The sequence below is a fragment of the Pestalotiopsis fici genome (assembly GCF_000516985.1).
Source record: "Pestalotiopsis fici W106-1 unplaced genomic scaffold PFICI_Scf_17, whole genome shotgun sequence".
Classification (NCBI taxonomy): Eukaryota; Fungi; Ascomycota; class Sordariomycetes; order Amphisphaeriales; family Sporocadaceae; genus Pestalotiopsis; species Pestalotiopsis fici.
In genome coordinates this window covers 139,545-165,214 of record NW_006917107.1, presented here as the reverse complement: position 1 = coordinate 165,214, position 25,670 = coordinate 139,545, and the positions used below count along the sequence as shown (strand labels likewise).

The window sequence follows — 25,670 nt, the reverse complement described above, 5'->3', positions numbered from 1 at the left end:
GCCATTACAAACAGAAGCTAGCTACAAATCAGTGACTTTATATAGAAATGACTGATGTCATGTGAACTTTCCACCTATCTTCATGATTCCACGAGAGGCCCACAATCGGATAAAATTCAAAGGATATAGAGTAAGCCTCGGCAGGCCGCCCTCATACGAGCCCCGTAGAAATAGAACGGGACGGCCAGCAGCATCCCCAAGGTGACCAGCATGAACATGATCATGTAAACCTGAATCCAGCCACTCGAAGCGATCCATTCCACGGCTGTGTAGAGAAACAGAAACGCAACCAAGTTCTTGGCTACATTAATCATGACCAGGGCGTCGGCAGCCATGTGCGGATAGCTTTCCACCACATAGGTAATGATGATGTTGGGGGCGAATACGGTTCCGAAAGAGACTATAATGGGCCATGGTCAACAACCGAAACTGAAATATCCATTTTGATTTCTCTCTTGCTTACCCATGCCAAATCCAAATGCGATAGCAACCCAGTGCAGTTTATAAGCGCAGGAAAAGGCCACCAGGATACAACCGGATGGAGCCACAAAACAGGCGGGCGCCAAAGATATCAAGCGTTGCTCTGGGCGCACTACGCCGTGCTGCAGTACGATAACACGAGCAGTAATGACATCCGCTAAATAACCTCCAATGAAGGAGGCGAGGACGAAGCCAATTGCCGCTGCAATCTGCATCAATCCCACCGCGCTTGAATTGAAAAGATAGGGTGGCGCCGTCAGAAATGAAGGAAATGCGAAGCTATTCATTCTCATGTGTCAGTAGTGTCAATTGACTTGGAAACTCTCAACATACATCAGAATGATTTGGCAGGATAGAGACGTGCCATACACATAGATGGCCAACAGCACTGGCGGCTGCATAAGCATTATCAGTGGCTGGATAAAGGCCCTAAGAAGACTGGCAGAGTGATCGATCGTAAAGAAGGTCGTCCAGACAGATGGCAAAGGCTTTGGAACAACGCTGACCGCGTTGCATGGCGAAGGACAATCCGCTTCGGCCTGGTTTTCTGATCGTGCATCTCCTTGGTGCTCCTCTCGAGGCTTGGATAGGTCCGATGCATAGAGCACAGCATCCGGTTCAGCTTGCGTCGAGTTGTCTTGCGGTCGTCTGAAGTTGGATTCGGGGTAACACAAAATTATCCCGATACAGTTCACGCCAGCAAGGGCCATGCACACCCATATATAATCGATCCATCCACCAGGCGAGTATTGGACAATGAAGGCGGCACACAGTGGCCCAATTGCGGTTGCTCCCGATACGAGGATGGTATAACTAGAATATTTCAACTTATTACAAGACCGGTGCCAGAAATTTCCCTAGATAGGAACGTAAGTGAGAGAAGAGGGAAGTATTCTTACCAGGCCATCATGGCTGCTCGCTCGTGTAGGAAAAATATATCAGAGACAATTGCCGGAACGATACTCTGAGATGATAACTGTCAGACCATTTCTCAACTGCTCCAAGTAACTCTTGCAGCAGAACTTACCTCTCCAGCTGCCGAAGCAAACCCGGACACGCACCTCGCCGCTAGTAGACTGTTGAAACTTGTGGTTCTTGCAGTCCAGATCAAGCTTGCGAAGAGAAGCATTGTTGAGAGAATGAGGGATGCTCGTTTGCCAAATTTTGTCCCAAACGGTACCCAGAATAGATTACCTAGGCCAAGGAACAAAAAGTTGAACTATTTTATTCATGTTGGCTTGGTCTCCTGACGCTCAATGTGTGCTTATACTGGAAAAACCAAATGATGACTTACTGTCAGGAGTCCATTGATCTCATTTTCGCTTTTACCAAACTGAGCCTCTAGAACAGGCGTTGCAACTGATAACCCAGAGCCGGCGAAATTTGCAGTGAAGTTGAGAAATGCAGTTACAGCCAGCGCCAGGTGTTTAAGATACCTTGGCCATCGAAGTGGATCCCGTTCATCGTCAGATGGCTGAGGGACAAAAATTAGGCCGTGGTGTTTTGACATGGAATCGGCTGGGCGAGCTGCGGCCGGGCGATCGCTTTGAGAATGCTGCAATGAACCCATGGCATAAGATAAAGTTGTGAAGGTAACCAACAGGAATACTTGTCCGTAACCATCTAAGGAAAGGGCAATGGGGATAAGGAGGATGAATTGGTTCTGCTTCGTGGCCAGAGTATATCTACCAGGCCTGCAATGCTAATTTAGCGTCTTTCATGGTAGTCGAGGTGCTATATAACCCCACGGGGAACGAATAAGCCACAATGGAAACCATACTAAGAACGGGCAAGTGAAGCCGGGGACATAGGAGAAGCGTGACGATCTTCGGGGAGAATAAAGAATAGTACCCACATCTCCCGCCCTGGACACGACACATATAGAATCCCCTGCCTGGGCAGTGTCACAACGGGGAGCCTCTTTCCTACAAATCTCAGTCAATGCTTTGCATTAGTTCAACCACACCAATCTCATCGCCACGGACTCGATAGCGTATTCATCAAATGCCGATACCCACAATGGGCAGCCAAGAATTAAAATACGTCTTTACGCTTCATGTCGATCTTGCTCGCCCTCACGAATTTGGTCACACATTCTCCGGGATGCGGCGTTTCATTCCTATCACTGGTGGCAAGGTTGAAGGCCGGCTCAGCGGCAAAATTTTGGCAGGAGGTGGTGATTGGAATGCAGCACGTCCCGACGGGGTGGTCCACGTCTTTGCCAAATACACCATCCAAGCTGACGACGGCGTGTTGATCAATATCACAAATGAGGGATATGGCCGGGCAAGCCAGCAAGTGATGGAGGGTGTCTTTGGCGACGACCCGGCTTCAGCTTCGACAAGCTCTGGAGCTAACTCAGACGACAAGTGGTATACAAAGACATTTCCCAGGTTCGAGGTAGCTTCTGGAAAACACGACTGGTTGAGCAAGTCGTGTTTTGTTGGCGATCTGCTTCCGCCTCAAATCCCCAATCATGTCAAAATAGATATTTACCAACTTCTGTAACACCATAACTTCGCATGGCCGAGAATCAAAAGGACATTTGGAGCATGATGATAAAGCAAAACAATGGCAAAGGAATCTGTTTGACCATACAACGTTGTCACTACCAGACCCCGGAGATCATGGAACCTCGTATATGCTTAGATTAGATCGCCATGATTGCGTCTGACAATACCAGCTACTTACGTACGAAATATTGTGACCTGCATGAGTTCGTCTCAAAGCCACTTGAGTGAGGCGCAATTTGTGGTGGAACCGATAGACACTGCTCTCAATGTATCTCGACCAGGGTGGGGAGATAGGGATGAAATGTTCGGGCTTTGATCTTATGCCGCAATACAACCTGTTGTCGTCAGCCAGGTTTCAATTATTGCACCGGCAGTTTTGAACTGTCAAATATGATTTGGAGAATGGTTTTGTTATTCTAGCGACAAGTTTACTAGATAATATTATAAAGCTTAAAATTATATGAAAAATTGGAAATCATTGATAAATGCGTTTTTTTCTTTTCTTTTTTGCGCTGATAATTGGATATACGGTTCTAATAGACTTCAATAGCATTTGCATTTATAAATTCGTCTTAGCATACAGGCCAAATCTAATGTAAAATTGCTAAAGTGACATGCTTATGAGCTACGCTTGAGATCGATTCTTTTTCACTTGCGAAGTAATACCTAAAGAATAATGCTGCTTTACCAGCGAAGAAAGATCATGAAAGATACTGAAAAAAGCCTCTATCCACTCCCGGTCTTTCGAATTTCTGGGTTGGTCAGCGGTTGTTTTCCATACAATATGAAAATTAATAAATACTTACTTTTGCTTGTGCTCAGCTTGGACCTTATTGCCAAAGTATTTTGCGCATTCCAACATCTGATCAATGTGTCGGAAAGGCCGCATTTGTATCTTGATCCAGCTCAAGAGCAGAATACCGTCTGCTACACAACTGAGATGATTATATAATTTGTGACCGCGGTTGGCCTCCTGAATGGCTTTGGCTGTAGCCATGGCCTGTGTTAGTGGCTGACAGAGGGAGTCCAGTGTGTTTGAGTCAGGACTGGATATTTTCGATATCTTCTCTATGATGTTTCGTTGTTCTCGAAGACCATACAGAATGCATTGAGCTTGCTTTGCGACTGGTCCACCAATCTCGTTGCTCAACTCAACGTAGCGCGCTACTGTGGTATCGAGAAAGGCGTCAAAATCTAAAAGATCCGAGGAGATGGACTGATCTGGAGCTTCTTGTGCTGACTGCCCAATCAACATATCATCGGATGCTACCTGGAGGGCAGCTGTCAAGTGTTCTTTAATTGACGATTTTGATGGTTGACCAGCATCCGCGGTCTTGTCCAGTGTCGACACGATATCCTCGAGCCGTGCAGTCACAGCTTCCAATCTATATCTTCAGTCAGAAACAGTTTCTAAGTTTCCCGAGAAGAGAATTGTCCCTTACCTTTTACAAAGTGTCGCAGCATTGTACATGCCTTGAGAAGCCATTATCGCGCTCTCTGAGAGGAGAAGTACGAGCCTTTGCATGAGAAGATGAATCATCAAATTCTTCTTCTTTTTCCTTGGTTCAGCCATTCTCTAAATATTTTGTCGGATATACCAGGCAGCAATATTCTTTCCTATAATTCCCACTAGTAATTTCTACACGGAGCAGACTTGTATGTGTAAGACGCCAAGACGAGTTTCCGCAGGTCATTTAGTGCATGGACCAGTCTGTTATGTTGATGCCTTCAGGTCGAACACGACCAGGCACCCATAATACTCAAAGTATGACACCAAAATCGAAGGTTTGGACTTATAAATCCATGTCACCCTGAGACAGCGTACATTATTCCAAGGTACATAAATGGTACATTCACAATAGGAGTATCAGTACAGTACATTGTATCGATCGTTGAGCTAGACATGTAGCTATTGCGCAATTCGGAGCTTGGCCCCGCTATCAATTGATTGCACCACTATAAGCACACATTGGGACCAGCGACAACATTCCGAGTGACTTATCACAACCTGGCTAATAATGTGAATACGATTGTCGATACCGCCACTTAATTTGCTAGAGTGTATCTTCATGCATAAAGGTATTGAAAAGTGAGCCTCGCCAAGCAGCTTGTTGGAAATACTACATAGGTAGGTACACTGAACTTTTGCCAGTAAGGCTGCTTTGCAAGCATATTTCAGGTCTAGCGGATCGGTGGGGAAAGGAATTAAGAATTGAACATGCTTTGCACTCATCTTGACAAAGATTATATACATGTATTTATTCCTCAATAGCAGCGGGCTCGTCGGACAAAATCGAATTCTGGCGTAGAACGCTACTAGTCAAGCTCGTCCTGTGCTGCCCAACCGCAATCAATCGCTTCTTCTCGCTTTGCAATCTTTTCTCAAACGATCTAAAACGAGAGATGCCAGTCTGGAAGGTGCTCAGGAGGGACTTTGTAGACAGCAACAAACCCTTTAGTGTTCCTATTCGCTTTGGGTTGGATTGGACTCGTAAAGGCTACTTGAGCTGCTAATGAGCTTGTATCATTCGAACAGCAAGTCAAAGACAATAAATAGTCTTGAATTTTTCCGCTGAATCCATGGGCAGTGTTGCGCATAGTATCTATTCCGAACTCCAGCCTTTTACCCTTTTGTACCATCGAAGTGTATCCGTACCCGTTTGCACTCGCATACCTATCCTGGCGTCTAAGACATAGTTTCCCCATCCGGCACACTTATCCAGCCAGGTCTGACACTCATCAGTCTTCTTGCGACGCCAGATATCGAGATCTTGAGTGCTATCCCCGTTGATGGAGGCGGTGGTGTCTTTTTTATTGGCATTCTGTAGTTCAACCCATGCCAGCACGGCCGTCTCATACGCTGCTGCGGGCTGTGCCCAGTCGTCATGAATCTTGCCGTCAAAAGCAGTTCTAAAAGTTTTGTCAGCCAGTTTCCCAAAATTTCAGGGACGTTCAAGTATGGAATATACATACTTATCGATTGCAAGCACCGTCTTGAGCAGTTCCTTTGCTTCATCCAACCGGCCTAGGGCTCTATAATTCGCAGCCAGGCACAGATCGCCAACAGCAATCTCATCACTCTCTGCTCTGATCTTGTTCGCTGTCTCAACAGGGACGGTAAGGCGACTCCAGCTGAGAGTATCAACAGCTCTTTCCAGCTGTGAAGTCTGCATTTTCTTGATGCCATTCCAGAGATACACCATCTCCTGAACCGGGCTGACGCCGATTGCATCCACAAGGTCGACTCCGAGATCTTTACTCCTCTTTTCCCACTTTTGCACCTGTGAGTCAATATGTATTAGCCTCTCAATTTTGTCTGGATCGCGAAGAGATCTCAAGCAAGTGCTCGAGCTACAGGGCAAACAGATATTTCCCGAGCCAAAACATGGGACCGGGAAACAAGGTCTCAGGAGCGGAATCGTCTAGAGAAAACTACCAAAAGAGACACCACAGGTTTTCTACTGACCTTGCGCTTTACGAATTCCTCAAATGGTAGTGGCTTTGACATGAATTTCTTCTTGCCAGCCAGGGAGGGAGCTTTCAACAGGAGCTCTTTTGCCTTGGCCTTGTGTACTCGGATTTGTGAATCATCCTTCTTTTCGGCGTGAAATGCGTTGCGGTACAGCTCCAACTCGGCGCACCCAGCCAGGAAATAGTACAAAGAGTGGCTCCAATCGTTGAGCTCAGTACAGCGAATGAAGTTGTCGCGCATGGCTTCATAGTGGCCAATGTACATGCAGTCGAGAGATAGTTCAAAGCTATTCAGCGCCGTAACCTGTCGCATTTTGGAGTCGGTGTTCTTCTCCAAGATAGCAATCGCGCCGGCAATGTCACGACTGTTGGACAGACTCCGCGCCTCTTCAACACGCCATAACCGTGAATCGGGATAATGCGTCACCATGGTGGATAAAAGATCGTGGCATCGTTTCCTGGGGTATCCGACAATAGCCCCTTGCTCAGCCTCCTCTTCAGTCGGTAGAATGTCGGCGAACCCAAGAAAGCCATTGTAGTATGCAAGTAGAACGAGACCAGAAACGGCGCCGTTTATGTTGGCGAAGCGGGAGCTTTGCCAAAGCATCTTGACACCACGCTCGCGATCGCCTCTGAAGCCAATGATTGACAAAAGCTTTCCAAATGATGGTGGTATCATTGACAGCATCAACAACAAGATGCCAAAACACATGTTGGCTCCACTGTGGACAAACACATCAACGGGGTCTGTGAAAACATCAGCATCGGGGCCCTGGAGACCTGCTGAGGACTGGGATTCCATTGATGCTGGCGAGTCTTTCCTTGTGGGCGGTGTTACTGGTGCCCCATCACTGACTGCCAAGCCTTCTAGCTTCTTTTCCGTCTCGTCTATAACCTTACTCAAGTGCCCATTGTATTGTGCGGGTGTCTGCGTTCCTGATAAGCTCTCGGGGGCTTCCACAAAGTCGAGATCTGCATCCTCGTCTTGCTCTTCGTTTTTGACTTCTGACGCAGGTACAACAGGTGGCGGCGGTAGTTCGTCTTTGCTTCCGCCGACTTTGAGACCCTTCTTAGCCAAATATGCCTCTTCAGCCTGCATCATTCTCTCCAGAGTGGCGTAGGCACCGCGAAGCCCCCAGAATCCCTTGGCGGCTTCCAGATAGCTCTCGTGCAATACCGCAACCATGGCGCTCATGAGTTGCGCTTCGGCGTGAACAAGGGCAAACTCGCTTCCGGGCGGGTGAATCCTGGAATCCGGCCCATTCTTCTCGGCCTTCTTCTGCTCGTTCCACGCCTGCGTCGAGCACGTATTGAGCAGCTTACTAGCTTCGGCCATGATGTCCTTCTCAAAACCAATGACGCTGCGCATAAAGGTGGTGGTGCCCAGACCGAGCGAGTGAAAGGCCGAGCTGCCCTGCTTGAGGCCCACCTCGGCGCCCTCAATATCGTCGTTCATGATCTTGGTCATACTGACCATGGCATCCTCCATCTGGTTGACCTCGGCGGCCCTGAGGTCAGTGGTCGAGGCCGCTGGGGAGGGCTCATGGCTTGTTGCCTTTGGGGTCGAGCCCCGGATCCAACCACTGAGCCTGCTCATCTCGATGATTCTAGTTCACTACCCGGTCTTGCCAGCTTATGCAGACCCCAGAAATCAAACAAGAATAAGAAGAAGAAGAAATTCCTCTTTACTCTTTATTTTCGGATAAAAAATATCGAAAAACCCTCTCCTTGTCCGGAGCTAATGCGCTCCATGCGCTGTCTAGTGGATGTAAGCGGTGGAGCTAAGGTAGGGTCTTCTATCCTTTCGTGACCAGGTAACTCCGTGCTTATAGTGGACGGAAGGAAGGAAGGAAGGGCAGGCGGATGATTCCTGGTAGAGGCTCGAAGCAACTTAACCACCTTGGTAGGCAAAAGCGACAATACCGATAAGCCAACTGAGAGAATGACGAAAAACCGAATTACTAGAGAGACAGGGCTGAATCATTAATCTAGGTGCGTATGTAGGCAGTAAGAAAACTATCTGAAGAAGTAGGTAGGCTCAATTAAGTACTCGAATGGCAAAGCGTGAGAAAAGATGACGTGTGACACCCTGACAGGGCGTTGTAATACTACCACTGACTTATAGCTGGAAACAAAAACCCCCGGCAACGGGGACTTTTTGTTTCGACGTGTACCACGCAGCGGAGCCTGGCCCCAAAGTACGTAGGGGGTCATATAAATGTCTTTGCAAGAAATTATTGCGAGAGATTCATGATGCATCTTTGTTCGAGAAGGTAAGAGTGGAGGAGAAGGTCATCCCCAAATCTACTGAAATCGTGTGAGTGCACGTGTATTTGAGCACCTTTGGACGATATCAAGTTGGACAAACACGCATGAATAATGAATTGCAGCTGGTCACACATTTTAGGATGTTGTGGAATTAGCGGATACAAGTGTGAAATGCAGCGGCACTTCTTCAAAGAAATGATCTTGACACAGCCCCTCAAACCATGACGCCTTTACAGCGTCACCCGTCTCGCCTGCTGCGCCTGAGGGGGTCTGATTATGCCAGGCACGCAACACTGGACTCTGGTGGTGCTCGCTGGTGGTTGTAGCTGCCCTCAGTGACCTGACTGACCACTGTAAGATCGTACTATCAGTGCCTTATCTCCCTTGCAGCGGCTCAAATGGCCCCCCGAATCCCTGCCCTTGCTGGAGGGCAGAGCGGAGCTTTCGTCGAGCTTCCACAAGCTGGGTCCAGCCTCACGTTCCTATCCGTCCGTCCATCATCCCGCCGCCCCCAAACAGCCTTGTTGTACGTAGGTAAAGGTACCTAGTGCAACACTCAATTCTTGGGTTCGTAATCAACGACCACAACACAAACACATTCAGCCGCGCCACACTGCAACGCACCTTTTCGCTCTCTCCATCTCGTGCCATTTGAACGGATCTTGCCAGCGGGGACTTCCATCTCGGCTTGAAGACAAACTCTCGCATAACGAACTCCCCCAAGACCCAACCAAGCTCCCCCGCCATCATCACCATGGCTGCCGAAAAGACACAAGCAGAGAAGCCTGAGCAGGCCCAGACCGCGCAAAAGTCGGCCGCCGCTCTGGAAGAGGACGACGAGTTTGAAGACTTCCCTGTCGAAGGTACGTTGCATTACTTCCCCTTGCAAAGCGCCATTGTCTTGCATTGCGCTCAATCGTGATTCAAAATGACCGCCGATGGGATGTGGTCGATTACCTCCGCCCAAGCTGACCCTTGATTCCCGTGTGCGGGTCATGCCCAATTAATCTTCATAACCGTTGGATACTAATGACTTTCTACCATGACAGATTGGCCCGAGAACGAGACCGAAAAGGCTGCTCAAGCCGCACAATCCGCTACCGAGGGCGAGGGCAAGGAGGGTGAAAAGTATCTCTGGGAGAAGTCATGGGATGACGACGACACGTCCGACGACTTTAGTGCACAGCTGCGCGAGGAACTGCGCAAGGTTGATGCCGCCAAGAGGAAATAAGAGAGTGTGGTTGAAAGAAACCGATCGATCAATCAACGACAATGAAGACGATGATAGATTGAAGCGGGCCAAACATTATAACACAGTCAACATCAAGCAACGCCCATTTCCAGCGTGGCAAAAACGAGGGGAAATGACAACCTGAGGCAATGTCAAGACTGTATAGACTCGGTGATAATGCAACCGGCCACTGTGGTATCTGGAACTCGAGCAGGTCGACCAAGTCATGTCGATCCTGACCGGCCGGTAGTACGTAAACCCCAAAATAAGAAACATCATAGACACTATATCCATGAGCTGCGACTCAACGGATTCACATTCTTCGCAATCATTATCTTGAACATTTGTGTTGACTGCATTTATGTTTCATTTTACGGACATACAATCAAGGTCTACATAGTTCTTTTGGATCCGAATCCTAGTACACCCAACCGACCTATGATGCTCATTCGTTTGTTTTATGGTTAAGATGTGTTCACAGGTTCTCTGCTCGAACAGTCTTTTCGTTCAAGTGTTCAACGACGGAATCATCGTCCAGAAAAGCTGAAGCCATGCTGCTGGGGACACGGAGTTATGGTAGGTTGCATACGCGCATTCTAAAGCTTTGCATCCACACCACGGGATATTCATTTGCTGCTGAGAGCAGTAACACCGGGCAGTTCCTTACCCTCGAGCAACTCGAGCGAAGCACCACCACCGGTCGAGACATGGCTGCACTTGGCCTCGGCACCGTACTTGGCAGCAACGGTGGCGGTGTCACCGCCGCCGATGATACCGATCTTACCCTTGGAGACGGCATCAGTGAATGCATCGAGGGTAGCCTTGGTGCCATTGGCAAACTTCTCAAACTCGAACACACCAGCGGGGCCGTTCCAGAGGATGGTCTGGGCGTCCTCAATGGCAGCCTTGTACAGCTTGATGGACTCGGGACCGCAGTCAAGACCCATCCAGCCGTCGGGAATACCATCCTTGTCAGTGGCCGAGCCAGTGGTGGCATCCTTGTCAAACTTGTCGGCGGTCACGTAGTCGACGGGGAGGGTGACCTTGACGTTGTTCTTCTTGGCCTTCTCCATCAGCTGGCCCACAGTCTTGGAGCCAGCTTCATCGAACAAAGAGTTACCAATGTTGACACCCTCGAGGGTCTTCTTGAAGGTGAAAGCCATGCCACCGCAGATAATCAGGCTGTTGACCTTGTCCAGCAGGTTGTCAATGAGCTGGATCTTGTCGGAAACCTTGGCGCCACCCAGGATGGCAAGGAAAGGCCGCTTGGGCGACTCAAGGGCCTGAGCAAAGTAGTCGAGCTCCTTCTTCATGAGGAAACCGGCAGCCTTCTGAGGCAAGTCAACACCAACCATGGAAGAGTGAGCACGGTGAGCAGTGCCGAAAGCATCGTCTAGAGCAATATTTAGCAAAATGATCTAAGATAGCCAAAAAGTTCATGTCTCGGGGGATACTGACTGACGTAGACATCACCGAGAGCAGTCAAGCCCTTGCGGAATTCCTCAACCTTGGCCTTGTCAGCCTTGGTCTTGTTGCCGTCGGCATCCTTGGCGGAACCCTCCTCCTCAATGTGGAATCGCAGGTTCTCAAGCAACACAACCTGGCCGTTGTCGGCCTTGGAGACGATCTCCTCAACCTCCGGACCGACACAGTCGGGGGCGAACTGAACGCTCTTGCCGAGAAGCTTCTCGAGCTCCGGAACAACGGGCTTCAGGCTGTACTTGGCATTGGGAGAGCCGTTGGGGCGGCCTAGGTGAGACATGAGGACAACGGCCTTGGCACCATTGTCGATGGCGTGCTTGATGGTGGGCACAGCGCCGGCAATACGCTGGTTGTTGGTGACCTTCTTGTCGGCGTCAAGGGGGACGTTGAAGTCGACCTGTAAATTGGTTGTTAGACTATATATCTAAGATGAGAGGGAGGACTAGGAGTCGGAGTCGATTCTGGGCCGGCCCAAATGCCCTGAGCAAGATTGGCTGGGCTCGAAAGCCCATTTGCTGCTGAAGATTGTGTATTGTTGACTTACTCGGATGAGCACCCGCTTGCCTTTCAAGTCGACATCGGTGATAGACAGCTTGCTGGACAGAGACATGTTGAGGATTCTCGATTGCAAGTTGAATTTGTATTTGGAAAGGAGAAAGAAATTTCGGAGGGATGAGGGTATAATGGGAATTTTGTGAAGAGAAGAAAAAGTCAAGGTCTATGCGGTGATCTGGGACAATATTAGATTAGGAAAAACACGCAGATGTTTGGTTGAGTTCTGGACTCTCGGGAGCTTGTTCGAAGGAGGGGCAATCGCAATGGTGGGGTGAAAAAGGTCCGTTTCCCTCAAGCTACCTCCAGGGTAGGTGGGTTACGACCCATGCCCAAGGAGCAGTGACGTTACCCGCTTGCTACCATTAGCGCCATTCCTATCGGTTTTCGTCAAGATCATGCTCCAGGTCGTCGAGATGGTATGACCGCGGCAGTATTCGGCAACCCGCGATATTTCGTGTATAGTCTCTCCCGAGTATGCATTTCATATAATACACCATTGGTAACACTTGCCGGGATTTCGCGGGGGTCGAGGCAGCACTAACATTAATCCCTCGGGAATCCTTGCGGGAGTATCATAAGTAGCTGGATATTCCGCCAAGCCGTCAATCCAGATGACATGCGACAAATAAACCGTCACGTCGAATTACACGAGTGGCACATTTGATTTTTTTTCCCCTTCAAACATTGTAACTATACAAGTTGAATACGAAACCTAGGTACATAGGAAATGCATAACGCCAACCTGAATGCCCTTCTCCAAAATTTGACCAAACGCCATGCCAAAGTAAAGCAGTATACTCCGCGTCCAGGGAAGTGGACGGCAACAAAGTGTGTGAGCTGAAGAGCTCGATCCTATCCTATCCGACTAGCTGGATACATGTGTCATGATTCCCCTATGCTGCCAATTCCACGGCCGACACGGACAAACATTTAGGGAAGGCGAATGTTGGGCGATCTAGCCTCGTTGGCCTGAGGAACCTCCTCGGAAGAGTTGGTAAGCGACAGGTAGGCAGTCCAAGCAATACCGACAGTCGAAACGAACGGCTTCATCATGTTAGTACTAGTCCACAAATATAAGGCTTGAGTACATACCAGCTGGAATTGTACAGGCATGAGCTTGAAGTTGATCAACTGCACAGCAGGCCAGACCATGAAGTTTGCCTTCAGAGTCGGGACGTACATGTCTCTCAGCTTGTGGGAGACAGCCCTGCGGCCACCGCCCTCTGCGACCGTCATGGCCGTAAAGAAGCAGGCGATACCAAAGGGCGCAAACACCAGCTGGTCAAACGCCATGCGCTTCATTGCCGGACCAAAAGAAGCCTCCTTGGTGATGGGGAATGCGCGCGACAGGAACGAGAACCACTTGTACTGCACAGGCGCCATGGCGAAACCGTACGCCATGAAGCGAGTGAGACGCTCAAAGTCGAATGGAGGAGGAAGCAGCTTGGAATCGGGAATGAGATCGCGCTCGTATAATGGGTTCTTGCGGTCGAGCTCGTGGATCTCGACTGCTACGGGATCCTCCTTGGAGATGCCGCCGGGTTTGCGCAAGGCCCTCTCCCGCACAGAGGTAATGGTCTGGGCTACCGTATCGGCGATGCCACCCAGGACGGCGTTGGTCACCATCATGGTGAGAACTGATATTCATGGGGTCAGATTGTAATCGATGCGGATGATCAAGGTTTCGCAGTCTATCGTTTTTGGGCGGTGCTTACCTGGTCGTTCGTCATAGTAGGCGTTGAACCTCGTGACAAGGCGTGCCACAACCATCATCTCAATAAAGAAAATAACAGCATGGAGTAGTGGCTAGATAGAAGGAGAGGAGGAAACAGTCAGCAAAAATATAACAATACTGCAACAAGCATCGAAAAAATGTGCAGCTGTTTGGACCCTTTGCGTCATAGCAATTACAGAGTTCTGGTGGAGTTCGCTGGTAGCCACTTAAGCTTGCGATAGAGGGAGAATAGCGGGCCAACACTGAATTCTGGGGAGATTTGCTCAAAGTGAATGCGCAAAGTTAGGTAAGACGTACAATGCGATCGAAGATGAACTTGCTGTTGGCCGCACGGGCGATGCGGCGCCGGGTGAGTTCCCAAGTCATCTTGAAGGTAGAGGTTGGAATGCCAGCGCTGGATGAAAAAGATGGTCTATAGAATTCACCACCAGCGAGCCTTGGGATGGCGGTACGCAGGGCAGGCAGGTATGACAGGTAAGTCGATGGAATGAAGTGATCAGCGATAATTCGCGGCTCCGCTCCAGTGGTAAGAACGGGTCAATGACGTTGAAAGTTAGAACCCTCTGTGCTGCTCGGGCGATAAAGACTGAAGCACCAGATCTCGATACGCCTCAAGTCGCAGTTGGACGGGTCTAGGTTAGGGACTCTTAGGCAGTAAAAAGGTCGAGTCAGACTGCGAGGAGCGGGGGAAATGCTCCGTGCCTTTGGAGAGGTGTCCAGTCGCTCAGCGCAGATTGGACGGAAGTCGTCGGACGAGGACAAGACGAAGAAGAAATGGACAGCGACGGGAGTCGCAACGTGGTATTTGATGCCGCTGTGGTTTTGTCCTTGCAGTTGGAAGAAATCACGACAATCACAGAATACGGGAGGGCAAGTCACAGCATTTGGCCTTTTCGCCCCCCGGCCAGCGGTTGATCGGCGCCTAAGGATTGCGAATCTCGTCTTCTCCTCCACCCAGCCCAGGGAGGCAGTGCACGTCTCCAGTCAATTATTACACAACACGTCCATCCCTCGACGTTTCACCAGTAGTCAATGTAATCGACAACAGACAGTATCGCATAAATATACCATAATTATACCCAATACAGCAGCCCATTCATAAAGGCCATTCTCCATGATATTGGCCCTGAACTAAATCGCAATTCCTGTTCCGCAAAGTCGGCATCTATTGCCAAGTCATTCGTGTCTCAATTCCAACCTTATCTCAGTGTGCCGCTGCCTAGATCCCGCCTAAGAAGCACTGTAAGCCGCCTCCTCGATCCGGGGATCCAACTACCCGAGTATTCCGTCCTGTGAGATGCCCGCCAATCAGAGAGGACGAATACTCGGTTGTTGAACGAATCATATCCTCTCTCAAAGTTCACTCCTACCAGTTCATTTACAAAACGAATTGATCAAAGTTGTTGGCATGGCTGCATGAAAGAAGTTTCTATGCTGGAAACACTTCGTTCCTATAGTAGTCACTCGACTGCGATGAAGATACGCAAGGTCTCGTCGCACTGGATTATCTAAGTGACACACCCTAGCAATAAAGACGGAGTCTATTATATGCCAACCTAAGACACAGAAATCATGCAGTCTTGCAGTCTTGGTAGTTGATATACACTTTTCGATATCTAGATGCGCAAATGGACGGCACAAGAGAATCGAAACACGGGGGTTAAGTAAACACTTCGATGAAGAACAGTTAGCTAGGTACGGACCACAAATTTGCATGCTTCATCGATCCTTGGCTGTTGCTAGGTAGTGCCCCATGATCCCCGTGTATCGCTCATGTCAAACTCGATGAGGCTGGCACCTACCAGCTCGCAATGCTGGAGTATCGGCCGAGACAATTCCTTACCATCAACCTTAACACCACTAACATAAGGCTTGCTAATAGCTCCCGGAGCACTGATCACCAGGGTCTTCTCGTCCGCTTCATTTGTGCCCATCTCACCCCCAGTCCTCGCCCCAGCTGGCAGTCGTATAGTGAGTGACCTTTTCAAAGCTCGGCGAACCAATAACATATGCATCGCTTGCAGAGTTGACAGGGTAGAATCCAAGCGCCGAGAACACATACCATGCGCTCATCTGGCCTAGGTCCTCATTGCCGCTGAGCCCTGAGCTTGTTGCGTTATAGTCCTCCCACATGATCGATCTGATTTGGTCCGCTGTCGACGAAGGATCTCCAAGAAGAGAATACAGATAGGAAACGTGGTGTGCGGGCTCATTACTGTGCAAATTGTGTCCTCCAGCGAAATGTTCGTCGAGCTTGTTTTTGAGGCCATCACGGCCACCTGCAAAAAGCGACGCCAGTCCATTGATATCATGCATCACATCGAAAGTGTATACCCCTTTGTCTCCTTCTGTCCAACCCCAAGTTTCATTTGCCCAAGTTCCGTTCGCATTTCGGGCTTGCATCAATTGAGTTTCGTTATTCCAAATGGTCTTGTAGTTCTTACTCCGCCTCTCCAAGGATTCTGCCCCTTGGATGTCGCCTATGGCTCTGGCCACCACAGCACAAGCAGCATCGTTAAAAGCATAGTCTAACGTCCTGGACGCAGACTCCGACCATCCATCATTCGCGACCCAGCCACGCTCCATATAGCTCGTCAATCCTGCACGAGCTTCATATCCTGTCTCAGGCTCGCGATCATAGTATAACAATTCCGTGTCATTGTCAGGGGCCACATATGCATCCGTCCATACGGCTTTCCACGCCTTTGCGAGATCGAAGCTACGGAAGCCACGTGAGATTGCATTTGCCAGTACCACATCGGCATTTGTGGCGATCATGATGTTCGTTTCCACCATGTTGGCCCACACTGGTAAGCGCCCGGTCCAGTCAAAGATGTTGAGAAGAGTGTGCATCATGTTATTGACCCTCTCCGGAGCGAAGATGGTGAGAAGAGAGTGCTCCGCACGGTACGTGTCCCAGATCGACCAGGATTGGTAATATTACTCATTTGACTTGTGCACACTGTCAGCATAGCCATTATAATATACTTTGGCGGACCCTGTTTCATCGCTCAGAGGCTCCGAAAAGTCGTTTGGGTATTGTAAGGCGTGGTATAATCCCGTGTACCAGATAGTCCTTGGGTCATGCTCCTTGTCCGTGGAGTTGACCCCTTCGATTGTGACTCTTCCCAACTTGTCAAGCCAAGTGTGCTTCGTCGACTCAATCATATCCTCAAATGACATGTCGTCAGGTACTTCAAACTCAAGGTTCTTCCTTGCTTGTTCTACACTCACAAATGAGACTGCTGTTCGGACTTCAACTCTCGTGGTGTTCGCGGGAAACTTGACATAACCACCGGAGAATCCTCCAGATATGTGAGCAGAATTTCCTGTAACATTCCCTCCGTTTGTTGTTCCAAATGAACTGAATGGGATAGAAAATCGAGAAATGAAAAACCCCTTAAAGGAGACCGATCGATTAGGTCCTAACTTGTAATCCTGTCGTTCGGTATTGCTACCAGATATTTCACTCCTGCCAGGATCAATGCGAATATCCCCGTTCCAGCCCATATGTGATGCTTGTACATGGATGTATGGCTCCGTGGAAAGGCCTTCAGACCCGAAAGCATCCTCGAAGTCAAATCGGAGAAAGCCCACGTGCGCCGTTGCACCCATGGCAGCTCTTATTGTCCGATCCCGGGCATTGGGCTCTCTTTTGGACCTCCTGATGCGACCATTCGCGCCTACAATCACAGCAAGCGGTGCACTACCCGCTCCACCAGGCACGGGACCCCCTCCAGCGGCCTCTTCTGTAAGGTTCCATCCATGTTCGCCCTGTGTATCGGCATTGAGGAGGACCTCGTAGACATATGGTGTGCTGACTTCATCCTCTTTCCTGAATGCCAGACCGCGTTCCTGGAATAGCGCCTTGATTTCCTGGCTCCACCCCGGCGTCAATACTACCTGGCCTTGCTCTCCCATCCATATGGCTGGTTGGTGCGTAGCTTGGAATCCGTGAATATATTGGTCAGTGTCATGACATGGAACTTGTGAGATGAAGTTCCCCCTTGTTTGAGGTGTCCATCTCGTCATCCCAAAGGGAATCGAGACTGATGGGATCATGCCCCCGTTGTTATCGGGATTTGCGCCATTCGTGCCAATGAGTGGATTAACATATCGAAGAACCCCCGCGTTCTTGTGATAGTCTGGCAGCTGAACACGTTGACTCTTGATCCTCACAGCGTTCCTTACAGCATATGATGTAGCAGCACCGGCCCACGACAAAATTGAAATGATCCTCATATCGCAAGTATCGCGAGACTGGATGAAGATAGTCTGAAGATAGACGAGGATCAGTGGGGATAAGGGGACAGCAGTACGAATATGTTGACGGATCTTGGAGAGGGGAAGACTCCCAGCTTCAAGAAGTTACTGTACATAACATACCAAGCTGTAGTATTATAAGCACCGTCGGTAAGTGCGATCCAGCAGATCAACACGGGTAGTGACGACTGCGGGGGATTGCTGATCAGATGGATGAAGAAATATGCACCCCATCTTTTCGATGCATGCGGGGAATGGCGTCATGACAAGGGAGGGTGCAATCTACTTCTTTATTCTCTTCTTTATTCTTTATTTATTTTCTTACTTTTTGCACTTTTTTATAGTTATTACTTAGGTGACTTTAATTATTTCCTGTACGATTTGAAAGTTTTCAACGGTTTACCCTCTGGGCAACCGTAGAATGGGAAACAAGCGTGATAGCGTGGTCCCAGGCGTGAATGAACACACCGGGATAACCCGAACTATTAGGAGATACAGGAGGCAGTAACCTATGCTTCAAGCCATTGAATCTGCTACCAAGCAAACCATATTCTCCATCAAGATACCCAGCTTATATGAGCTACCTCGAAGCCCAGGGGCTAAACTCGGTGTCAAGAAGCCAATCAAGAGATCCCATGAGATCGTTACCCTCGAGAGGAGAACACATTAGTTCATCGAAGATGGTGTTCAACTCATGTGCAGGCAAAGTAGGGCCCGGTTGCTGGCTCGCCGAACCTGCATTTCCCGGAATGCCACAATCGATAGAGTCGTCCACGTAGCTCGAGGGGTCGGCAAGTACCGGCAAAACTTGCAAGATGGCTCGTAGAAGTTGCAACGCCTGGCCGACTGAGCGGCCAGTATCACCTGAATCCTGACCCTCTCTGTTCTGAGATTGCATGGTCCAGTCCAGAAAGCCAATGGCCTTCTGAATGATTTCGGCGCTGGACGCAGTCGCAGACGATTCCGGCATGTGGTCCTTCGCGGCGTGACAATAATAAAAAACATGCATCAGTGCAGATTGGAATATCAAACCACATATCGGTGGGTATATGATATTGAGAGTCTTGCAGCCAGTTCTTTTCGATGCAATATTGATAATGTTCGTAGAAGCTTCTGTGCACACGTCAAGGCACTGTCGAAAGGGTGGTGTCCCCGGATCGAAAGTAAGACCCGGCCGATGGATGAGTAATCTCGCAACCTCGGCCATTAGTGGAAGCACGGATGCGGCCGGGTCGAGACCACTGTCCTTGGGAGGTGCCGGTAGAGCAGAAGAAAAGTCATGGCTATGCATGATGAAGCGTTGTTCCCAGCTTTGCAACGCGGCGGACAGGCGCTCCATTTTCTCAGGTCCGCCACGACGGTCTGTTGTCGTGTACAACTGTGTGAGTACTGAGGAGAAAAGTTGATTTAGATGGACAAAATGATTGAAATCTCGGATCGGCGTAGATTCTCCGGGTAAAGGATAGGTCAGGTCAGTGGCTGTGACAACTTGAAGGTCGCAATCAACTGGCATATCAATGTCGACATTGGAGTCGTTGATCAATTTCGGCAGCCCGTGCGTAATAGCCGCCATCCTAGATAGTTGTTTATAACTGTTTTTTCTATTTGAAATTGTTTGTAAAGACTTACTTGTCATAGATATATACGCACCACCAGATTCTCCTTCTCAATTCGATTTCAGAGGCGCAATAGGTGAAACGGCGACTGTGTCGATGTAATCCCAAGGAATGGGCAAACTGGACATTAAGGCCACTTAATTGTATCATATGCTGGTTCTGGCCGGTTAGCTGGAAGTAGAGGCCCAGAAGCAGTAGTCCTTGGAGGCTAGGCTGGGTTCGTATTTGCATCATCCGAATGAACAGCGTCCTTGAGACTACTCCCATGCCTTCTATATCCCGATCAGACAGAAAGTCATGGGCTGATCTCGCATCAATATTCGAGTTGTTTATCAATAGGATGATGACCAATTGAAAAGCGATACAGCAGTCAACATCTGTAATCGATAGCTCGTGTAATCCCTGTTGCGAACGTTCCAGCAGGCTGGTGAGCTTGGTCTGGAAATCAGATGCAGCTATTATAGGGCAGTAAGCTGACCACGAAGTGATGAAACGGTGGACATGGCCAGCATAATAGGATGGGGTATGTGGACAGAGACGTCCGAAAAGTCGCAATGAATCTTCAAGGCTAAGGATGTCCCCGGGGCCCAGGATAGAAGCAGCAGGCTCGTGAATTGGCATCTGTAGAAGGTATAATCTGAAACAACTTTCTGGGAACCATCCTATCACATCCATGCGCGTCTTAATCGCTTGTTGTGTGGATAGGACGAAATGGATTCCCGTTGTCGTGCCCGCAAACCTTTGGGTTCCCATTTGATCAGTGACAAGCCGCCCCATATGCTGGATAAGCACGGTAGGCGATTGTTCGTGTGTTGCCGCCGCGACCTCGGATTCCCGGGTCTTTCCCGAAGTGCTACTAAGCAGTGCTGTACGGGTCTCTGGAATGTCAGGGCCCTCTAGCGAGCCCGGCATCAGTCCTTGATTCTGACGGCGAAGTACCGTGTTTGCTTCACGCTCCGCCTGCAGCAAACGTTTGAGCTCTGCATTTTCCGCCTGGGCTCTTTTTAACTGGTCTTCCATATTGATTTGGTAGCCCCGTATCTTTGTTCTCCTCCGGAGCTTCGCCGACTTCTCGCAAAGGACACCCGCAGCTAGACAGGATCCGCACTGGTGCAAAAATTAGACCTTTTCAGAGTCGGGGCGAGTATTGAACTCACGGACGGGAGTGCCGCGTCGCACTTCACTTTCTTCCTACAGTCCATGAGTTTAAATCAGAGAAGTAGTAAGCAAAATGGCGACCTACTGCCGACATCGGTCACTGTAATGATGTCAGAGCACTTGTAAGCGAAGTCAGTTCTACGACATACCAAACCTGACCAAGTCCAGTGGCGGCCGCGTCCGACGAGCCATGGCTGGAGAGAGCGCTGGCATCGTCGGTCAATTCCATATCTTAAATAGTCCCATCGGCAAAGTGAAATGCATAGTCGGCGACTCAGTTACGCGAAATGCGTAATGGCTCGTGGAGTTGAGATCAGGGAAGCCGGGTAAGTCTCGGAGGTGAACGAAGGTGTGTTGATCAGGCGTGTTCCCAAGTCTCCATTCATCGACCGAGGGCTTTTTCCAAAAGAGAACAATCACGTGGACCCACAGTGTATACTACTGCTAGGGTGGGTACGGAATAGGCTCTTATTCCGAGTTGACTTTGGCCGTATAAAGGGATTCTCCTGCTTTGAGCTGTACGGTCATTCTCTTACTGCTGCAATTTGCTCACCTCCCTTCATTATTGAGAATCATGGCAACATCTGCACTAGACTCCCGCGTCTTTCGCAATCTTTTTGGAACGCAAGAGATACGAGACATCTTCACCGATGCAGCCTATGTAAAACAGATGGTACGGGTGGAGGCTGCCCTAGCCCGGGCGCAGGCAAAGACGGGGGTAATACCCGCTGATGCAGGCGACGCCATAACCACAGCGCTAGAAGCGGCAGTTCTTGAGTGAGTAGAACAACGTTTCGGCACCCTTGAAACTCTATAGCGACTAACACTATTGTACATAGTTTTGAAAAACTGGCACACGACACAGACATTGTCGGATATCCAGTGCTGCCTCTTATCGAACAGCTACTTCCACAATGCCCGGCTGAAAAAGCCAAGTATATTCACTGGGGGGCTACCACGCAGGATATCATGGACGATGCCTCCATGCTGCAAATTCGTTCTGGCCTGCAAATTGTCGAGCGACAGATCCGAGAGCTGATCTCCATCTTGGAAAAACTATCGGCCGTTTACCGAGACACTCCAATGGCCGGTCGCACTCACCTGCAACATGCATTGCCGTGCACGTTTGGTTACAAGTGTGCAGTCTACTTGTCCAGTATCGTCCGCCACCATGCCCGAGTCAAGGACATTCAAGAAAGATGCCTGCAGGTCCAATTCGGAGGCGCCGCAGGAACTTTAGCCTCTCTCGGCTCTGATGACACTGGACTGCGAGTACGCGCAGCACTGGCAGAAGAACTAGGATTGCAAAACCCTCCAATCACCTGGCATGTTGCGCGAGACAACATAGCCGAGATTCTCAACTTTCTCGCGTTAGTCGGCGGATCTCTGGGCAAGATTGCCTATGATATAATCATCATGTCTTCCAATGAGATGGGAGAAGTCTCTGAGCCCTTTGTGCCCCATCGAGGAGCGTCGTCTACCATGCCTCAGAAGAGAAACCCCATATCTAGCGAGGTTATCTTGGCTGCATCGAAACTCCTCAGGGCGAATGCTAGTCTGGGCCTGGATGGCATGGTGGTTGATTTTGAGCGCGCATCAGGACCGTGGCATCTAGAGTGGGTTGCGATCCCGAGCTCCTTTGTGCTGGCTGTCGGATCGCTGCATCAGACAAACTTTGCCCTTGGAGGCTTGGTCGTGAATACCGAGTCTATGATGAACAATCTTTGTTCAACAAAGGGGCTGATCGTTGGAGAGGCGGTTATGATGGGGCTTGCGCCATTCATAGGGCGTCAGCCCGCGCATGACGTTGTCTATGAGGCTTGTAAGAAGTCCATTGAAGAGCGTATTTCTTTACTGGACGTACTGAAGGGCCAACCAGAAGTAATGGCAAAGATTAGTGAGGAAACTCTTGCTGATCTATGCAATCCGATAAACTATTTCGGCGCAAGTCAGCTCATGGTGGATGAGATGCTACAGTACTCGAAGGCGAAAGTAAATAGTTAAACCAATCTTTTTTTTTTTCTCCCGCCATTAAGCAGAAGATCAAACTTGAAAATATCCAAGGAAATAAATTCGACATTGATCGAGCGATGCCCTCTCGGTTGAAAAAGGAATGGAGCAATAATAAACCCATGTATGGTTTTTTTTTTTTTTTTTTTTTTTTTGACCAATCTGTAGTTGGGAATGATTGAACCTTGCCTGTATAACCTTGGGAATATTGCATGACTTTATCCCTAGGTGATTGCTATAATACAAGGCTTTTTGCTAGGTACCTAAATGGCGAATCAAATTTGTAGACAAATAATGCAAGACAGACAGTTGGAATAGCACGACAGTCCACTTCGATCCCCTAGCACGCCCCGCATGCCTTGGGCCTACAGTCATACAAACTCCTCGTAGCCAATCGGCCAGGGTCATGACAAAATTGCTTAATTTCAAAAGTTTACGTGATTGAGCACTTTTCATGGCCGCCATAACTTGTAGAATTATGAATTTGTTCTCGTATGTGAGTAACAGTGGTGCCTGCCCTGCTGATCTCTGCTCTCCGCTGCCCAATAATTGGTGCCCTTTGGTCGCAGACCCATTATAATGGACCGGCGCAACTAATAGGTCTGGACTCTAGCATGGGGGAGGTCGGCTTAGAGGCTTATTCCGGTCACTTAGAAAATACCCCATTAGCAATAAATCGAATGGTGCTGTAGATAGCAGAAGGCGTCTTCGGTTTAGAAATCTTATTCCGGCTCCCCCATACCCCAGAAATACCCCAGGCCAAGACATTGCCCGGGCTTTTAAGTGAGGCCAACCCCAGATTTCAACGATGTACGATCTGCATTGCAGTGCATGACAGGACTGGAGACTTCTGCATACTTGACAAGCTGCAGTTCAAGTCGACAGTCCAATACTCACCACCACGATCATCACCAAATCCCCAAATATCTTTCGAAATGGATCTATTCAAAGCTTTCTTAGGCTTTCGTGGCAGTGCTCTTTCAACGGCACAACTCCTTCTCGTTGTTGCGCCAGCTTTCATCCTGTTTGGATATAATCAATCCAACCTCGGTGGCCTTGTTTCATTAGCAGACTGGGTATGTGGCTTTTTTTCCCCCCTAAAGAAACGAAAATGCAGGCAGTCATATATGAAGCGGGAATACTGACCCATGGACTTGTTTCAGACTCAAGTCTTCCCCAGTATCGATACCAAGAACACTACGGGCACGCAGAAATCAACCAATGCGACTCTTCAAGGCCTAGTTATAGCTACATTCACTCTTGGCGCCTTGCCAGGCTGTCTTTCGTGCTCGTACACGGCCGATCGCTTCGGAAGACGCCCAATAATCGCATCAGGCGCGTTACTCACATTGGTCGGCGAAATCCTTGAAGCGTCGTCCTTCCACATTGCACAACTCATCACTGGTCGTGTGGTGCTGGGCGTAGGCGTCGGCATGTTGAGTGGAGTTGTCCCAACATGGCAGAGTGAATGCAGCAGTTCGCATACACGCGGTCGACATGTCGTTCTCAGCGGACTATTCATTGCACTCGGCTACGTCCTCCAAGCTTGGATCAACTTGGGCTTCTACCAGTTCCCAACCGGCCCTCTCACCTGGCGCCCACCCATCAGTATCGCGAGTTTCTTTAGCATTGTGCTTATATGCTGCGTCTTTCTCATGCCCGAGTCTCCGCGGTGGCTAGTTCATCAAGGACGTGTGTCCGAGGCCAAGGAGGTGATGAGCGCACTCCGGGACTCGGAAGAGACCAGCAGCGATATTCTAGCAGAGATTGCTGCCATCGAGCTGAGTCTTGAGGAGCAAGGGGGCAAGCAGGCGAGGCTGAGCGATCTTTTGAAAATGGGCGAAGACAAACTTCTGTACCGCTTTGCACTTTGTCTCCTGCTACAATTCTTCCAGCAAATGAGCGGTGGAAACCTAATCTCCGTCTACAGCACCGTCATCTTTCAGAACGGCCTTGGGCTCGAAGCACAAACGAGCCGCTTACTCTCTGGCGGTACACTGACTTGGAAACTACTCAGCTGCTTTGTGAGTTTCTTCACGATTGATAAGCTTGGTCGACGTAGCGCCTTTCTAGTCTCTGGCACCGGTATGGCGACATGTATGCTGGGACTGGCAGTAGCGACATCGTATCCAACTTCCAACTATGCCGCCCAGATTACCAGCGTCCTCTTTGTCTTCTTGTTCAACTTCTTTATTCCGATTGGCTTTCTAGGCGCCAACTTCTTGTACTGCGCCGAGATAGCGCCCCTGAGGCTCAGAGTCGCCATGAGCAGTATTAGTACTGCTAATCATTGGCTTTGGTAAGTCCATCTGTCCACTCTGGTGATGATGATGAGGAGGAGGATATCCCCAGCTCACGCCTGCTAGCAACTTTCTGGTGACCATGGTTACACCCGTTGCCATCCAGAATATCGGGTATCGCTATTACATCGTATATACGGTCATTGGATTTTGCATCCCACTAACAGTGTATTTCCTGTATCCAGAGGTAAGAATATTGCAGCATGTCTTCTATACACTACTAACAGTAATATAACAGACAATGGGCATGCGCTTGGAGGACATTGACTTGATGTTTAGAGAAAGTCCTTCGGTATGGGCAACAGTCAAATTTGCGACGACCAGACAGCAGAGAACGGAGACCGAGATACTTGGTGATAAGAATTTGGTAGAACATCAAGAGAAGGTATAGAGCCACGAGGCTGTCCTTGATAGATACCCAGGTCTTGCTCGGGATGCCAGGGTCGACAAACAATTTTCAGATAATGAGTGCTGCCAGAGCTTGAGGATAAACAAGGCCGACCAGACTAGCTTTATTCTAGATGGTCCCAGATATCATGCATGCAAAATTGTGGCTTGTCTTGAGTGTCCAGGGTTAATTTAGTGTTT

At 49.2% G+C, this 25,670-nt stretch overlaps 13 protein-coding genes across 13 annotated transcripts; 4 read left to right on the top strand and 9 right to left on the bottom strand.

Moving 5' to 3' along the window:
• Positions 1-116: 116 nt before the first annotated feature.
• PFICI_15344 (uncharacterized protein) lies at positions 117-2,050 on the bottom strand (the record flags this gene model as incomplete). Its single annotated transcript, XM_007843925.1, has 6 exons — positions 117-400; positions 464-759; positions 814-1,293; positions 1,380-1,444; positions 1,508-1,699; positions 1,775-2,050. 6 exons carry the CDS (start codon positions 2,048-2,050, stop codon positions 117-119), a joined length of 1,593 nt encoding a protein of 530 aa, XP_007842116.1.
• Positions 2,051-2,499: 449 nt separating this feature from the next.
• Positions 2,500-2,988, top strand: PFICI_15343 (uncharacterized protein; the record flags this gene model as incomplete). The annotated part of the gene is made up of 1 exon (XM_007843924.1): positions 2,500-2,988. One exon carries the CDS (start codon positions 2,500-2,502, stop codon positions 2,986-2,988), a length of 489 nt encoding a protein of 162 aa, XP_007842115.1.
• Positions 2,989-3,795: 807 nt separating this feature from the next.
• Positions 3,796-4,479, bottom strand: PFICI_15342 (uncharacterized protein; the record flags this gene model as incomplete). The annotated part of the gene is made up of 2 exons (XM_007843923.1): positions 3,796-4,378; positions 4,436-4,479. 2 exons carry the CDS (start codon positions 4,477-4,479, stop codon positions 3,796-3,798), a joined length of 627 nt encoding a protein of 208 aa, XP_007842114.1.
• Positions 4,480-5,596: 1,117 nt separating this feature from the next.
• PFICI_15341 (uncharacterized protein) lies at positions 5,597-8,061 on the bottom strand (the record flags this gene model as incomplete). The annotated part of the gene is made up of 3 exons (XM_007843922.1): positions 5,597-5,903; positions 5,967-6,274; positions 6,460-8,061. The coding sequence occupies 3 exons, from the start codon at positions 8,059-8,061 to the stop codon at positions 5,597-5,599; spliced, it is 2,217 nt and encodes a 738-aa protein (XP_007842113.1).
• A 1,425-nt stretch (positions 8,062-9,486) lies between these two features.
• On the top strand, positions 9,487-9,963 carry PFICI_15340 (26S proteasome complex subunit sem-1; the record flags this gene model as incomplete). The annotated part of the gene is made up of 2 exons (XM_007843921.1): positions 9,487-9,595; positions 9,782-9,963. 2 exons carry the CDS (start codon positions 9,487-9,489, stop codon positions 9,961-9,963), a joined length of 291 nt encoding a protein of 96 aa, XP_007842112.1.
• Positions 9,964-10,589: 626 nt separating this feature from the next.
• On the bottom strand, positions 10,590-12,055 carry PFICI_15339 (Phosphoglycerate kinase; the record flags this gene model as incomplete). Its single annotated transcript, XM_007843920.1, has 3 exons — positions 10,590-11,356; positions 11,422-11,842; positions 11,990-12,055. The coding sequence occupies 3 exons, from the start codon at positions 12,053-12,055 to the stop codon at positions 10,590-10,592; spliced, it is 1,254 nt and encodes a 417-aa protein (XP_007842111.1).
• Positions 12,056-12,930: 875 nt separating this feature from the next.
• PFICI_15338 (uncharacterized protein) lies at positions 12,931-14,101 on the bottom strand (the record flags this gene model as incomplete). The annotated part of the gene is made up of 4 exons (XM_007843919.1): positions 12,931-13,044; positions 13,093-13,637; positions 13,716-13,806; positions 14,033-14,101. The coding sequence occupies 4 exons, from the start codon at positions 14,099-14,101 to the stop codon at positions 12,931-12,933; spliced, it is 819 nt and encodes a 272-aa protein (XP_007842110.1).
• Positions 14,102-15,474: 1,373 nt separating this feature from the next.
• On the bottom strand, positions 15,475-15,669 carry PFICI_15337 (uncharacterized protein; the record flags this gene model as incomplete). The annotated part of the gene is made up of 1 exon (XM_007843918.1): positions 15,475-15,669. The coding sequence occupies one exon, from the start codon at positions 15,667-15,669 to the stop codon at positions 15,475-15,477; it is 195 nt and encodes a 64-aa protein (XP_007842109.1).
• Position 15,670: 1 nt separating this feature from the next.
• On the bottom strand, positions 15,671-16,591 carry PFICI_15336 (uncharacterized protein; the record flags this gene model as incomplete). The annotated part of the gene is made up of 1 exon (XM_007843917.1): positions 15,671-16,591. One exon carries the CDS (start codon positions 16,589-16,591, stop codon positions 15,671-15,673), a length of 921 nt encoding a protein of 306 aa, XP_007842108.1.
• An 84-nt stretch (positions 16,592-16,675) lies between these two features.
• Positions 16,676-17,977, bottom strand: PFICI_15335 (uncharacterized protein; the record flags this gene model as incomplete). Its single annotated transcript, XM_007843916.1, has 1 exon — positions 16,676-17,977. One exon carries the CDS (start codon positions 17,975-17,977, stop codon positions 16,676-16,678), a length of 1,302 nt encoding a protein of 433 aa, XP_007842107.1.
• A 601-nt stretch (positions 17,978-18,578) lies between these two features.
• PFICI_15334 (uncharacterized protein) lies at positions 18,579-21,001 on the bottom strand (the record flags this gene model as incomplete). Its single annotated transcript, XM_007843915.1, has 5 exons — positions 18,579-19,572; positions 19,628-20,721; positions 20,772-20,805; positions 20,858-20,872; positions 20,922-21,001. 5 exons carry the CDS (start codon positions 20,999-21,001, stop codon positions 18,579-18,581), a joined length of 2,217 nt encoding a protein of 738 aa, XP_007842106.1.
• A 345-nt stretch (positions 21,002-21,346) lies between these two features.
• Positions 21,347-22,776, top strand: PFICI_15333 (uncharacterized protein; the record flags this gene model as incomplete). The annotated part of the gene is made up of 2 exons (XM_007843914.1): positions 21,347-21,549; positions 21,612-22,776. 2 exons carry the CDS (start codon positions 21,347-21,349, stop codon positions 22,774-22,776), a joined length of 1,368 nt encoding a protein of 455 aa, XP_007842105.1.
• Positions 22,777-23,717: 941 nt separating this feature from the next.
• On the top strand, positions 23,718-25,473 carry PFICI_15332 (uncharacterized protein; the record flags this gene model as incomplete). Its single annotated transcript, XM_007843913.1, has 4 exons — positions 23,718-23,858; positions 23,946-25,081; positions 25,149-25,269; positions 25,321-25,473. The coding sequence occupies 4 exons, from the start codon at positions 23,718-23,720 to the stop codon at positions 25,471-25,473; spliced, it is 1,551 nt and encodes a 516-aa protein (XP_007842104.1).
• Between the last annotated feature and the right edge of the window lie 197 nt (positions 25,474-25,670).